Source organism: Mustela putorius, unplaced genomic scaffold (genome assembly GCF_011764305.1).
Source record: "Mustela putorius furo isolate JIRA1106 unplaced genomic scaffold, ASM1176430v1.1 tig00001012_pilon_pilon_pilon, whole genome shotgun sequence".
Classification (NCBI taxonomy): Eukaryota; Metazoa; Chordata; class Mammalia; order Carnivora; family Mustelidae; genus Mustela; species Mustela putorius.
The window spans coordinates 1,610,325-1,624,640 of NW_025421531.1; the positions used below are offsets into that span (position 1 = coordinate 1,610,325).

General features: G+C 40.2%; 1 protein-coding gene across 2 annotated transcripts in view; it reads right to left on the minus strand.

The window, feature by feature from the left end:
- CRB1 (crumbs cell polarity complex component 1) overlaps positions 1-12,329 on the minus strand; it is a 145,303-nt gene extending 132,974 nt beyond the window's left edge. For both annotated transcript variants that reach the window (XM_004756204.3, XM_004756203.3), the window contains exon 1: positions 11,824-12,329. In XM_004756204.3, the coding sequence (XP_004756261.1) occupies positions 11,824-12,268 (445 nt within the window). In that variant the 5' untranslated portion in view covers positions 12,269-12,329. The remainder of the gene's footprint in view (positions 1-11,823) is intronic.
- Positions 12,330-14,316: the final 1,987 nt, after the last annotated feature.

Genomic DNA, 14,316 nt, shown 5'->3' on the forward strand with positions numbered 1-14,316 from the left:
TCATTGCGGTGGGGAGAGAGAATGCACAACGCATGCAGTGTGCCATCGACAGACCACGCTCAACACCGTTCTCGTTACCTGCAGAGCTCATGCTTTGGGAATAATAACACCTAGCTTTTAGTTATCATCCTAAGTTTCAGAGTCTGCTCAATATATTTAATATTTAACAGGCCACTATGCATACTATTTCCTTCTGAATAAGAATTATATACACCATTCTTGCGTTCTTTAAAGAATGATGCATGGTGGATTGATTACAACAATTATCCATGCGAGTCTGAACCACGTATCACTGCAAAGAGGTACTCCAGCACCCCTGACCACGACAGCTAGAGATTATATCACCCATTCCTCCGCTATATCATAGTTATGACATTTTTAACATCCTAGAACAAAGAGGCTGATGACTTCGGGCTCTGGTTAATAGTGTAAAACAAGCATAACATTGATGAGCAAGATGCTGTGGAAGATTAAAGGCAGATTTTCAATTTTCAGGGGAACATCTTGAGTTTTTACCTAGTAAGATTTCTAGCTTATGCAATTAGATATAACTTTTCCAAGAACGCTAAAATACCTTTTACAAAATAGTCACTTAAAGTAGACTCTATAAGCCTGGGATTCATCTCTGAAAGATGACTGAATTTTATCCATTTGACGACTGCTCTTTTCTCTGTCATAGGTTTAAATCTAGGAATTATAAGGCACTCCATAACAAGTGCAGTTGGCGTATTATATTTTAGCCACAGATTTTTTTTGTCTCCTGATATATATGAAATCAGTGTAACTATCAGTGATTCATTCTGATGAAATATGAAAATGGGTTCATATATTATTTTATACTATTTACTTACTGTATATACTTTACCATTATTTCTTATTAGTATTAATACTTTATTATTACCACAAAAGTCTACTCCCTGACCTGGCCTCCCTCTGCCCATGGTCCAGGTCTCCCTGGCCTCTCATTGGATGCTCCACACGCCAGGCTACCCACCCAGCCAAGGCAAGGCAGTCGTATTCCCATTAGGTTGCCTTCAGGGGACCAGGTGCCTGTAGGTTAGGGATGCAATTCCACGCTTTGTTCCCTAAACCCCCTTTCCAGGGAGCTGGCATCTCTCGACGGAGGTCCTCCTGCAGTCTCCAGCTACATGGAACTGCACTGCACAGTCTTCTCTCCAGGGCTTGAGCATCCGAGCCCTTCAGGCCTGAGGTCTAGGGTCCAGCCCCATGGCCCCTCCCACCTCAATACAACCTGATACTATGGCTACAAAGATGGCAAACAGTCACTCTCCGTTTGGACGCGCTACCTGATGGGGAATCCAGGCCTCTCCAGGAACAAGAAATCCCAGATGTTTCTCATTCCAGGGCACCTGGTTCCCCCAAGCAAGGCTTCAGAATTCCAGAGATATCTTGTTCGGAGTGATAGGGTCCCTTTGTGAAGCTGCAGCCTTAGACGTCGGCAGATGCCTGGTTTCCCACAGAGAACACCATAGGAACCCAGCCTCTCCTGAACCGGTCCTGGCCTGGTTTAGGAACCAGAGCTGGACCAGATCGCTGCTTGTTCCAGAAAGCTGTGCCAGACCAATATGCCCTTTCTGGATCCAAAACCCCAGTAGCCAGGCCTCTGGGTACTAGAAATCCCTGGTGTCTCTTGCTGAAGGATCCTCAGTCAAGCCTGCCCCACCTGGCCCCTGGCAAGGCGGTCAAATTGCCCCAAATCTGCCTTCAAGAGGAATAGTCATCAGTTGGTTGGTTGTGACTTGGAATTAGGCAGATGTTTATTTCTATTAGAGTCCACTCTAGTGACCTGGCCCTTGCAGACCCAGGATGGCTTCCAAATCCCTGACTTCCCTGACACCCTGGGCAAGGTCAGTACGGACCCCTTCAGGAAGTTTCCAGCAGCGGTACTCCTCCAGGCCGGAAGAGCTAGGGTCTGGCGCCAACCACCTGCAGATCCTCCTGGGTGCAGGGATGCCCCAGCTCTGTGAATCACTCTGAGGCAGCGGCTGCAAATAGGTGACAGTCCTCATTCCAAGGTGCTGCCTGATACTGACGAAGGCGTCTCCAGGAATAACTGATCCCAGATGTCTTTTATTCCGGGGTATCCCCGTGCCCGAGGCAAGGCTTCAGAGTCCCTCCAATAACTGGCTCCTCTGTAGGTGCAGGCCTGAATGAGGCCAGATGCCTGCCTTTCCCCAAGAGCCCAGAACAGGGAGTGCCTCCCCTGAACCGGGTCACAGCCCAGGACAGAACGGAGATGGCCCAGATTCCCGCTTGCCACAGAGCAAGGAGTGGGTCCCACACGCGCAGCTGGCTCTCCAGCGGAGACCGCTGCAGCAGTGCCAGCGACTGGGGCTCCCCAGACCCGCGCGCCTCGTCTGGCCAGGCAGCCAGGTCCCCCCCGCCCCACCCCACGCCTGCCTTTGGGGAAATCGGCGCCACTGGGTATGGGGGGGGGGTGCTGCTCCTGGGCGGTTACCTTATGTCTCCGCGACCCTCGAACTCCCCCCCAACCTCTGGGGCTGTTAATGGCAAGATGCGCCTGTGCGCGGTATGTGCTATTTTCTTTATGAATTAACTGGTTTCATTATTTTGTCATTATAGATACAGAAATCTTTTTCGTTTCTACAGGATTTGCCTTCACAGAGAGACATAACTGGAATAACCTCTGCTTTCCATCTTCAACTTGTTTTCTGCGGGTTTTCTGAAGTTTTACCGCTATTTGCCCTCCCGTCTATTCCTTCTACCGTCGGTGCGCGTTGAAGAATGTTCTCGACGCTGTGGCAGTATTCTCAGCTTTCTAGAAAGATCGCGGAGGCTAGAAGTAGTTCTAGGGATAGGATAGAAAGACTGGCTCCTGTGGGTCAGCCCTCAACAGAGAATAGGGAGTGCGTTCTAGTGCTTTCTTGAATCTAATGACACTTTCAGGAATACGGTTGTCAGTGGAAATATGATTCTACTTCCCCATGCCCTACTGCTGCTCCCAGTACTAACAAACCCGCCCTTCCTTCCTTCGTCCCAAAGTCTGTCTGTGTGCTATTCCTCTCACTTTACTGCTATCGTAAATATCGTAACATGTGGGAAGATGTTATTTGATTCTAAAATGTTCTATTCCTAATTAATAGGTATGCTTCCTCAATCTACTGTCTATATTTAATGTGTATGCATATATATACTTTGTCATTTATAAAATTAGTAAAGTTTAATTCAGAGTAACTCATTTCCAACTCTCTAAGATGCTATGTTTGAAATACACTCTACTTTGGGCGCCTGGGTGGCTCAGTGGTTAGGCCGCTGCCTTCGGCTCAGGTCATGATCTCGGGGTCCTGGGATCGAGTCCCACATCGGCTCTCTGCTCAGCGGGGAGCCTGCTTCCCCCTCTCTCTCTGCCTGCTTGTGATTTCTCTCTGTCGAATAAATAAATAAAATCTTTAAAAAAAAAAAAAAAGAAAAAGAAATACACTCTACTTTGATAAGTGGTTTCTATCTTGCTTAATTTTGTGAGTTTCTTGGGAAGATAATAGGGAAATATAATATTTGCATCTTATGTTAAATACGCCAACGTTATACATTTCACACTTCTGTAATTACAATGTTTTAATCATTATGATATCTTTCTTGTGTTTTTATCCATTAGGATAATTGTAATTCCTGAATGTTTGAAATGTTATAAAGCAAATACAGTCCTAATTCTTTTGTTCAATGATATGGCAGGTTCAGAGAATAAATTCTTGCCTACACATATCATAATTTTCCAGTTTTAAACTTGATAATAGATCACAGAGATTATGACCTCAGTTAGTTTATCTCTGAGTACGGTTCTAATATATTTAAAAAAAAAAAAAGCTGTTCAGTTTAAGAAACAGATTCCTGGGGCGCCTGGGTGGCTCAGTGGTTAAGCCGCTGCCTTCGGCTCAGGTCATGATCTCAGGGTCCTGGGGTCAAGCCCCGGGTCAGGCTCTTTGCTCAGCAGGGAGCCGGCTTCCCTCTCACTCTCTCTGCCTGCCTCTCTGCCTACTTGTGATCTCTCAGTCAAATAAATAAATAAGATATTAAAAAAAAAGAAACGGATTCTTATAAAAAGTATAGGTAAATATTGTTAAATGCTAGCAGCAATACTTGAAGATATTAAATTAGTGACAACCAGCATTTTCACGGCTTCATAGTTTATGGAAAAACTTTGAGTAAGTCATTTCATTGTCACCATGACCCTGAGAGTTAGGTGGTATTATAATGCCTGTGTGTTAGAGTGAGGACACAGTTGAGAACTATTTATCAATGTCAAACCACTAGAAACCACTAGACTGCATCGGAGGTGGAACTGGAAGCCTTGTCTTCTGCTTTCAGATTCCACAATCTCTCCATTTCACCCACACTTAATATTACTGCGTATTTTTTAGCTCTTCCCCTCCTCACTCAGGCCTGCACACACACACCCTGCTGGTAGCCAGGAAATCAGAGAAGTACTCAGATGGGGAGTTTAAAATGGAGCATTGCCATTCGCAACTACTAGCTACACCACAAACCAGGTCAAAGCAACAATGACAGAAGAGCCGTCCGCTCCTTTCTTTTTTTTTTTTTTTAAGATTTTTTTTTTTTTTAATTAGACAGAGACTGATCACAAGTAGGCAGAAAGGCAGGTAGAGACAGAGGGGGAAGCAGACTCCCCACCAAGCAAAGAGCCTGATGCGGGGCTCGATCCCAAGACCCCGGGATCATGACCTGAGCCAAAGGCAGAGGCTTTAACCCACTGAGCCACCCAGGCACCCCATGTTCACCCCTTTCTAAAGCCCCTGTAGTCATCCCCCCCTTGTTCCTCAGCTCATTATTACTCGTACAATAATAGTGGTAATAAATGTTGTCAGAGGACGTGAGTTTCAGCTCAGCATCCTGAAAGAAGTGCATTTTTGCTTTGCTCATAGGCTGCTTGTTCTCTGAAGATCTTCCTGGCCCTAAGCAGTGTCATGGGTTCCTTTCTTGGTGTTTCCTCAGCATTCTGTCTAGCGAGAGACCGTGAGTTTTGTTTGCACGCCTCTTCCCAGAATAAACTGTGAGTATTTGTCAGGGATAATAAATTTTCTCTTAGTCATCTTTATGTCTCCACGGTCTGGCACAGTGTCCAGTGCCATGCAAGTATGTCATAAATATTTGCTGAATGTGTAATTTGTGTTATTTTGTTCACTCATTCAACAAACATTTGGCAAAAGCCAGTAACTTCATTTCTTCATAAAAGTATTTCACATGGCTCTCGTTCTGAGCAAAAGCCTGAACAAGTGTTTAGTTTTTTTATATGACACTACAAAAAGTGATCAACTTCTAGAGTTAAGAGCACATAGAAAAATAGTCATTTTCTTTTGAAGACATGAAGATACTACCTGGGAAATTCAAATACTCTTTTCTGGTTGGTGCACGTTATTTGCCTTTTGGGTGTGAAAAATATTAGTTACGGGCATATATACCAGATGGTGAGTGAAATGTGAAATATTTTGGTTGATGGTCACAGAAACAATATGTAAGTGTTCTTTGAATTCATATCTTACATATTGTATATCCTTACACAAATACAGACAATTAATTATTCCCAATAAGTTGGTTTAAGTTTATCAAATCATTTATGTATTAACTTCCTTTTAATTTATTATTAACTTATTAATTAATTATTATTAACATATTGAGTTTCAGAAAAACTTCAATCAGTAATCAGTAAAAAACTTTCAATAGTAATGGTAATCATAATTATAATAACAATTTTTATCATAAAATAAGCTTAGATTTTATAATATATAATACTTTAATTTCCCTAAGTTATGTTCATGACCATTAAATTATCTATCTGATTTGTCATACAAAAATGATATTAGAAAAGTGATTTAGTTAATCAAAAATATATTTAGAAAAGATGGAACATAAGCCTCATTCAAATTTCCAAACTGGCTGAAATTCAAATTGATAAGGGCCACTGTAACAGCAACATCAGCGTTAGTGACATCATATCTGCTGGTCTTATTCATCAGAATGGATGAAGATTATTGGAGTAGGCACAGAAAAGAACATAAAAAATTATTAATGGAAGAAGGTCTGATAGAAAATTATAAATGAATAACCATGTAATGCAGAAAGATAGAATAAGTTTCAAGTGTGCATGTGAGAGACTGTATGACAATGCAGTTGATAGAAACTGGTAAAGCACCACACTTGCAGGAACTGTACTCCAGGCTAGACCTGTCCTGCATTATCTAGACTTCCCACCAGAGGGCAATAGAGAGCAGGTCAGTAAAGGTGTGCACACATTTTGTTTGCATGAACCATGATCCTCTGTGTTAATTCTTATCTGAAATTTTAAAAGAGGAAAAAGGTGTTGTTAAAACTTGATACCTTTCTTTGCTTTTCCCCAATTAATAATAGTCCATTGACTTAGATTATTGTATTATTGGACACCTAGTTCTACCTTACCCACTTACTTCAGTATGTCCTCAACATAACAAGGAGAGAGATTTTCTTAAAATGTAAGTCAAATCATTTCTGTCCTCTGCTCAAAACTATCCAACAACTTCCCGTCTTATTAAGAGCAAGAGCCAAAGTCCTTACAATGGCCCACCAGCCCCAGTAGTCGATTATGTCTCCTTCTCCTTGTTTACTCCACTCTAGTCACATCAGCTTCTTTGCTGCTTCTCAAACATTCCAGTACTTTTGACCTCAGGGCCTTTGCACTGAATGCATTAAATATGCACTGAATGTTCCTCTGCTTTGAATGCTATTCCACAACACATTTGCCTGACTCCCTTCCTTTCCTCTCTAGAACTTTACTCATGTGTTACTTTCTTAGTAAGCCCTTCCCTAGTCATTTAATGTAAAGTTCAATTCTTAAATCCCCCCCCCATTTTTAATTTTAGTTTTCTCCACTGTATTTATCACCACTTAACCCACTAAATATTTAATTTATTACTTATTTTATACACATCTGTCTCTTTCCTCTAGAATGTAAGAGGACTTTTTCATCACTTTATTCTTATATTTGCAGAACCTACTATATTTGCAATGCCTACTTCGATGTATATACATGCAGAATTGTCTGTGTATTGACAAAATAAACAACTGAATGAATTCAACAGATAGTTGTTTTTATTCATATCATTTATCCAGAACTGTTACTATCAATAAATACTACACACACACTCTACTTTGTGCTGTCACATGAAAATCCTCATCATTGTCTATATCAGTGGTTTCTCAAACTGTGGCCCCCACCCCAGCAACATCAGCATCAGTATCACATGGGAGCTTGTTATAAATGCATAGCCCCCACCACAAATCTACTAAATCAGAAACTGTATTTTAATAAGCTCTCTGGGTGAGTCTGATACATGCTAAACTTTGAGAACTACCAACAGAGATAAGTTTATTAAGTTGGAGATGAAAATTGAAATTTCAAAGCATTCTTATTTTTCATATTAGAGATTTCAAGTTTTTCATGGGTATAAATAAGTTTGGGAATATTCTGGCTTTAGTAAATGGTAAGTGAGTCATCTTCTTACTGAACCCTACATCTAGGCCAGATCCTAATGTCTTACTCCTGGACCTACATCTAGGTCCAGATCCTTTTCAGGCCAGATCCTAATGTCTTACTCCTGGTATTGCAGTGAGTTTCTAACTAACTATTCTCCATTTGCTACCTAGTCTTCTAACTAGTCTCCCTATACTAACACATTTTCTTGAATATAAAATGAATTTTTTTCATAAGATTTCGTTTCTGAAATAAAGATGCATCTTATAATCAATAAGTAAATTTGATGAAGTGGGTTTTTTTTTCCTTATTTTCCACAAGATTGTTTCTATGCCAAAAACCTATTTTATAATGGAGGAAATAAGATATTTTCCTGCAGTGTTTTGCTTCATCGTGCATCTGATTGCCCTTTCCCTGCCCTCTCGTGACCCCGTTTTTCTCATTTTGCAGGCATCTTAAGTGAAAAATGTTCCCTCATCAATCTGCTCGTTTTAAGAAAGACCTCAGTGAAAGAATGATGTATTGCATAAACTTGAACTCAAAGCAGTCACATGCTCAAGGTGAATATTCTTTTCATTAAAAGAAGTTTGCAGCTGTTTACTTTCAGCTTAAATTGGAGTTTTTGCTTATGCCTGGCATATTCTCACCAACCTCTTTAGCAGCTCTCTCTAAGCCTATCTCTGTAGTTCATGAATCACCACTTAGGAAACACAGTGGAGTGCACAGAGTAGGATTCCCGCAGTGTGAACCCCCTCTCCGTGTGCTACAGCTCTTTTTCCTCTCCTACCTCTCTGTCTTTTAAAATTTATTACGTTTTCTTACTTTGCTGCTCTGAGGAGCACAGGCTTTTCCCTGGAAGCCAGCTTCTTTATGAGTCTCTAAATTTGGATGTACCGCACAGCAGCTAGGTTATTGTAATAGCTTCCAGGATTCATTGGGAGGTCTAGGTTGAGCCAAAGTACGCATCCATGCTGATTACTAATTCTTTTTCTTCCCTTCCGAGCTCTGGCTTTTCCCCTGGTCCTATAGACGTTCCTTGAGTTTCTCATTAATTGCCACAAATACTGGTAGCGGGGGGATGGCACTGAGGTAAGCAAGCCTCCTTGTGGGCCTAGATGGGGGGGTATTTCAAGAAAAGTTTCTAAATTAAGTTCACATAAATCTGATTTCTGGCTCCCAGCCCTAGCTATACATTAGAATCGTCAGTTAAATTGGACTCTCTGAAGGTGGGGGTCTGAGCATCTCTGTTTCAGATCTCTCTGGGTGATGGCTGCTGTCTAGTCAGGGCTGGGAACCACTGATGAGCTCCCAGAATGCGGGCTGTTTTACTTGGGGAGACTGGTGATCAAGCCTAAAATTGCACCTTTGTGTCCGAATAAACCTAACTAGCTCATAACAGACATGATTCTTACTACCTGATGAGTGTCATTTAAACTCTGTCTGTAAGCGAGTTATAGTTATGTCAGCAGAGCTAAAATAATAAAATTTAGCTGATTTCTTAGAAAACAATAGAAGAACATAGTCAAATAGGGAACAACTCTATTATATCAGGGTTTGAGCAAGGGAAGTGTCCTCACTGTGGGCTTTGAGCTAATATTATAGTGAGAAAAAGGCATTGATTTTCATTGGGTCCAGCTGTGATACGATATATCCACAGTATAAGTTAATTCATTGTAAAGTATTATAATGGAGGTAGTTTACTACATTTGGAATATACCCTTGACATCTTTTATGCCTAATTTATACCACTGAAAGGATTCATTATGATCCAATTAATTGAAATGCAAAAAATAAAAACACATACATTGTAAAACATCCTTTTTCAAGCTGTGTTTTGCAATTACAAGACTATTTCAGAACACTGTAGCTAAAATGGCTGAGACATTTCTCTGATGTCATGTCTGTTTCTTTTAGTCACCATTCACACTATCATACTAGCAGCAGGAAATAGAAGATACTATCTTGATAAACCAAAGCAGTTGGTAAATGTGTCCATTATAAACAAAAGCAATCCCACACCAGCCCCACAAAAATGTATCTCTTATTTTTACTCAAAAATTTTAAAAACTGAAATTGAATTGCTGTAACTCAATTTTAAACAATGAACATGACGATTTGGCATCTAAATAAGGAAATTTCTTGTATAAGTACTGTTTCATAAACCCCTCCATTGTTCCTCGTAAGTTTTAGTTTAATATTGGTAGTTGAAGGCAATCAATAATAAAAAAAATTTCCACTTAATACATCATTCTACAATCATAACATATGCGTAGAGAAGGCAAACTCTAATATCTATTTACCTCAGTTTCATTACCACAGAGGGTGCCCAGAAAAATATTGTGTATAGTAAATATACACAAGAATTTAGGCAGTTAGAACAATTCAGAAACAGTTTATTAAGCAGCCATTACTCACTACGCTGGGCACCTTAAGTACTATTCCTAAGGTGTCTTAATACAAATGTATGTCTTAATACGAATGCTGACATGTAATAAATACCTCCAAATGTCGATGAATTAAAGAATACATATAAGACATGACTTCTGTCCTTTCGGAACTAATACTTCAGTGGGAAGAGGCAAAAACACAGATATCTGAAGAATAGGACAGAGTTCTTTAATAGAGGCACAGACTGTTACAGAAGTACTAATTACTGTAGCCGCTTAGAAGTATTATTTTAGCAGAGAGTAAATCAGAAATGTTTCTTGAGTTAGGCGAGAGATGAACAAAGTTCTGCAAGTACAGAACTTCACAGAGTAGACATTGACTTGAAGAAGGACCTCCCAGAGGGAGGGAAACCACCTGAGTAGAAAATGAAGACAATTCAGGGAAAGGGAATGCCTTGGTGGAAGAGGCTGTAGAGATAATATGTAAGGGACAAATTGTGAAGGGTTTTCAATGAGATGTTAAAATTATTCTGTGTGGTGGGCAGCTCTCAAGCTTCTTCAGAAGGAACGGCACAGTCAGATCTATTTTAGAAGGATTATTTCAGAGGCACTGTTCAGAATAACTTGAAGGTAGAGGCTGGAGGTAGAGTGTGGGAGGTTGTATAATAAGTATACACAAGATGATGAGGACATGAGCAAAGGCACTGATAAAAAAAAATGGAGGAGCTCAATTTGGAAGACATCTTGTCCAGAGAGACTTTGAGGATTGGTGGATTGGTTGTAGGTAAGGATTAAGGGAAAGGGAGCAAATTTCATGACAGAGCAACTAGGGATATAGCTATTTTATAAAAGCGATATTTCAGAATGTATAATTTTAACAAGATGACATTGGAGGATTCTGGTATAAATTTTGAAGAAAAGTACTTTCCAAATATATTGCTTAACATCCTCAGGAAAAGAATGACAAGACAGAGAAGTAAGTGTGAAAGGGTTCAGAGAAGAAGGTAAGTTGAAAGTCAGATACCGCAGGAGGTTACAAAAGTAGCAAGAGATCTGGGAAAAGTGGCATTTAAATGTAAATAATGTCACCCAGATGTGAATCAGGAAGCACAGGAAAGCTGTGAGCAGGTTAGAATAATGAATGTGAGAAAGCATAGATGACACAAGTTGCCCCTTACTGTACAGACTCCAAAGAGTAAAACAGGGCAAGAAGGATGGTCACCAGGAAGAAATGACCTGACTGGGTAACTGGTTCAGGAGGGTGAGTGTAGACACTGAGCCTGAGGATAGTAAATGGCACGTACCCTTTTAGTGAATGAATGGTCAGCCTGTTACTCTGTGCTCAAATACCACGTCAACAGGAACTTTGTGAATAGACAGGAGGTACTACTGTTTGCTCTTTCCAAGAAATTAAAGAAGTGACTTCTTTATTTTAGAAAAGTGACTTCCTTATTAATAAAATTGTGGTTTATTTTATTTACCATGCTCCATCAGTCGTGCTGTCACTCATCTGTTGCTCACATTCTAGAACCCCTAACGTCTGTCCATTCCATGGCCTGCCTTCCCAGCAGGCTGCAGTCGTAGGCGTGGGCATTCCTGGCACACTTTCGCTAGCACAAAAGGCATCTTCTCATGAGGAAACTTGAAGGGCCCTGACCTGGAAAGCAAGGCGCCATAGAGCCCACTAACTCGAGGCTGAATCTGAGAATTAAATAATGGGAAGGCTCCATTTAAAACAACAGCGACAGTTGGCAAATATTTAGGCTCTGGGAATTTTCATGGTTCAGGGAGCTTTCTATCTAGTGATTAATTCCCGCCAAGACCATTTTCATAAGCAATTGGATGAGACCTAAAAAGTCACTTCTGCTTCTGTCATACTAAAAGAAGGGAAAGCTAACTACCTCTTCTGGTCCTCACATGTGATAGACTTACCAGAATAGTCTTGGGGACAAATACAAGTGTATCTTCCTATCTCGTTGAGGCACGTGGCTTCATTCTTACAGGGATCCGAGACACATTCATCCACTTCCAGGTCACAATGCCTGCCTTGATATCCTGGGACACAGAAGCAGGAATAGCCGTTGATTCCATCCTGGCACATGGCCCCATTGTGGCAGGGGCTGGAAGCACACTCATCAAGATCGTTTTCACAGAACCTTCCAGCATATCCGTCAGGACAGATGCAGACAGGGTGAACAGGGTCCTGACGGCAAACACCTCCGTGCTGGCAGGCGTTTGTGCCACAGGAAACAATGGCGGTTTCACAGGTTGTCCCACTAAAACCAGGCAGACATTTGCAGAGAAAACTCCTTTCTCCTGGGGTGTTCACGCAAGTGGCATTTCCTTGACAGGGATTGGAGAAGCATGGGTCTCTCATGCTGTCACAGTCTTTGTCCAAATTAATGGCTGCGTCTGGACAATGGCAATCATTGTCCTTTGAATAATCATTGCATGTAGAATTGTTTTGGCAAGAATTTGAGAGGCACCTGGTGTCATTTTTATTGCAAAAGGAACCTACAAGGGAATAAAAAAATATCAAGATGAAGTTTACAGATGTATGGCTAAAGATACAATTAAATATCTTTCTGTTCTTCTGTCATCTCAGACTCATTCATGAAATACAGTTGGCTGCATTCTGTTGATGAGCTTGATCAAATGATGTCTAATGATGAGGGTTTTCATGAATGGTGATTTGTCAGTCTTGTCATGTAGTTGCTAATAAGAAACAAAAATAGCTAGTTTGAGAGTTCTTTGCTTCTCCACTTCCCTTTCTCAGGGCCAAACGCCGTTGAGCAGTGGGGTGAATTGAAGCAACTGATAAACTGTCCTATACACGTACATTTTGGAAATTCACATTCTCCCATGGAAGATTCTGGAGTGTACTGGGAAATAAGATAAAAATTGTCTCTGAATATAGTCTAACTGAAACTAATATATTTTTTTAAAGATTTTATTTATTTATTTCACAGACAGAGATCATAAGTAGGCAGAGAGGCAGGCAGAGAGAGAAGAGGAAGCAGGCTCCCTGCTGAGCAGAGAGCCCCATATGGGGCTTGATCCCAAGACCTGGGATCATGACCCGAGCCAAAGGCAGCAGCTTTAACCCACTGAGCCACTCGGGCCCCTGAAACTAGTATTTAAGTGAATGTTACAACTTGGTTTATGACTGCTTTATCACACTTACCATTTATGTTCTTTAAAAAAATAGAATAATGAAAACATTAAAACAAAATAAAATACCAACTATTTGTTGAAGCGCTACTCTTTGTACCAAGCTTGCCAGGTATGTCACATACATTGTTTCTAATCCTCAGGGCAACACAGTGTTATTACGTACGTCTTACAGATGACAAATTAAATCCTTCTGCAAGGAAATAGATGTAATAAAGTTTATGGAATTTGTTTTTTTTTAATTTGTTTTTATAAAAGCATCTTGGTTCTAGGGATACATTTGTAAATTCTATTTGGAATAATAACCAGTGAGAAAACAATAATTCTTTAATTTTTTGTCAACTCATTAGATATTTGTATGTAGAAGTTTTCCCCCAAACATACATGCCTTATGATCACAGCATTCTTATCTTCTGAACACATATACAGAGAAGCTGGATGATTTGTCAACTCAGTTGTATTATCCTACAAAACACTGTCTTGCATGTGGACTCATCTACGATACCATTCTCTTATTTTTACTTCCTTTCTTATAATATTGCTCACAAATATCATAGTAGACAACTGTACAGGCTTATAATTTTAAAAAAGGTACAAAATTGAGAGTTTGCTCTTAGGACATGAGACATAAATCAACTATTGTCAGAAGAAAATAGTGTGTAAACTTTGAGAAATATGTAATGATAAATCTTTTCCCTCTCTTCCTGCAAAAAAAGAGAAGTGGTTCTCATAACACAGTGTGGCCACCAACAGGGTGATGGGAAGATACTGATAATAAATGACTAAAAATAAATAAATAAATAAATAAATGACTAATTGGTACATCATACAAGAGTGAGAAGATTTTCATAATTATCTTCTGTGGAGTCTTTCTGCCAGCCAACAATTTTCCTCTAGTGCCTACACATAGAAAGTTAATGTATGCTTCTATATTATCAGGAGGGTTGTTCAGAGAGCAAACATTTTCTAGCCCTTATGAGAAAACTCAAGTAATCATCCTAATACTTTAATACTTTAGTTTTCTTTCTTTCTTTCTTTCTTTCTTTCTTTTGTCTTTTTTCAGATGCTGGCTTTCCTATCACATCTTCAAATGTGATGTCCTAGCTCCAGTGTCACTTCCTGAGAGCTTTCTCTGAACTCCGTTTCTAAGTTTCATTTGCTATGTAATAAATGCTGTTATTTCTTTGTGTTTGTGTTTGTTTTCTGTCTTCTTCATTAGAATGTTAGCTCCATGGAGGAAAGGAGAAGACCTTG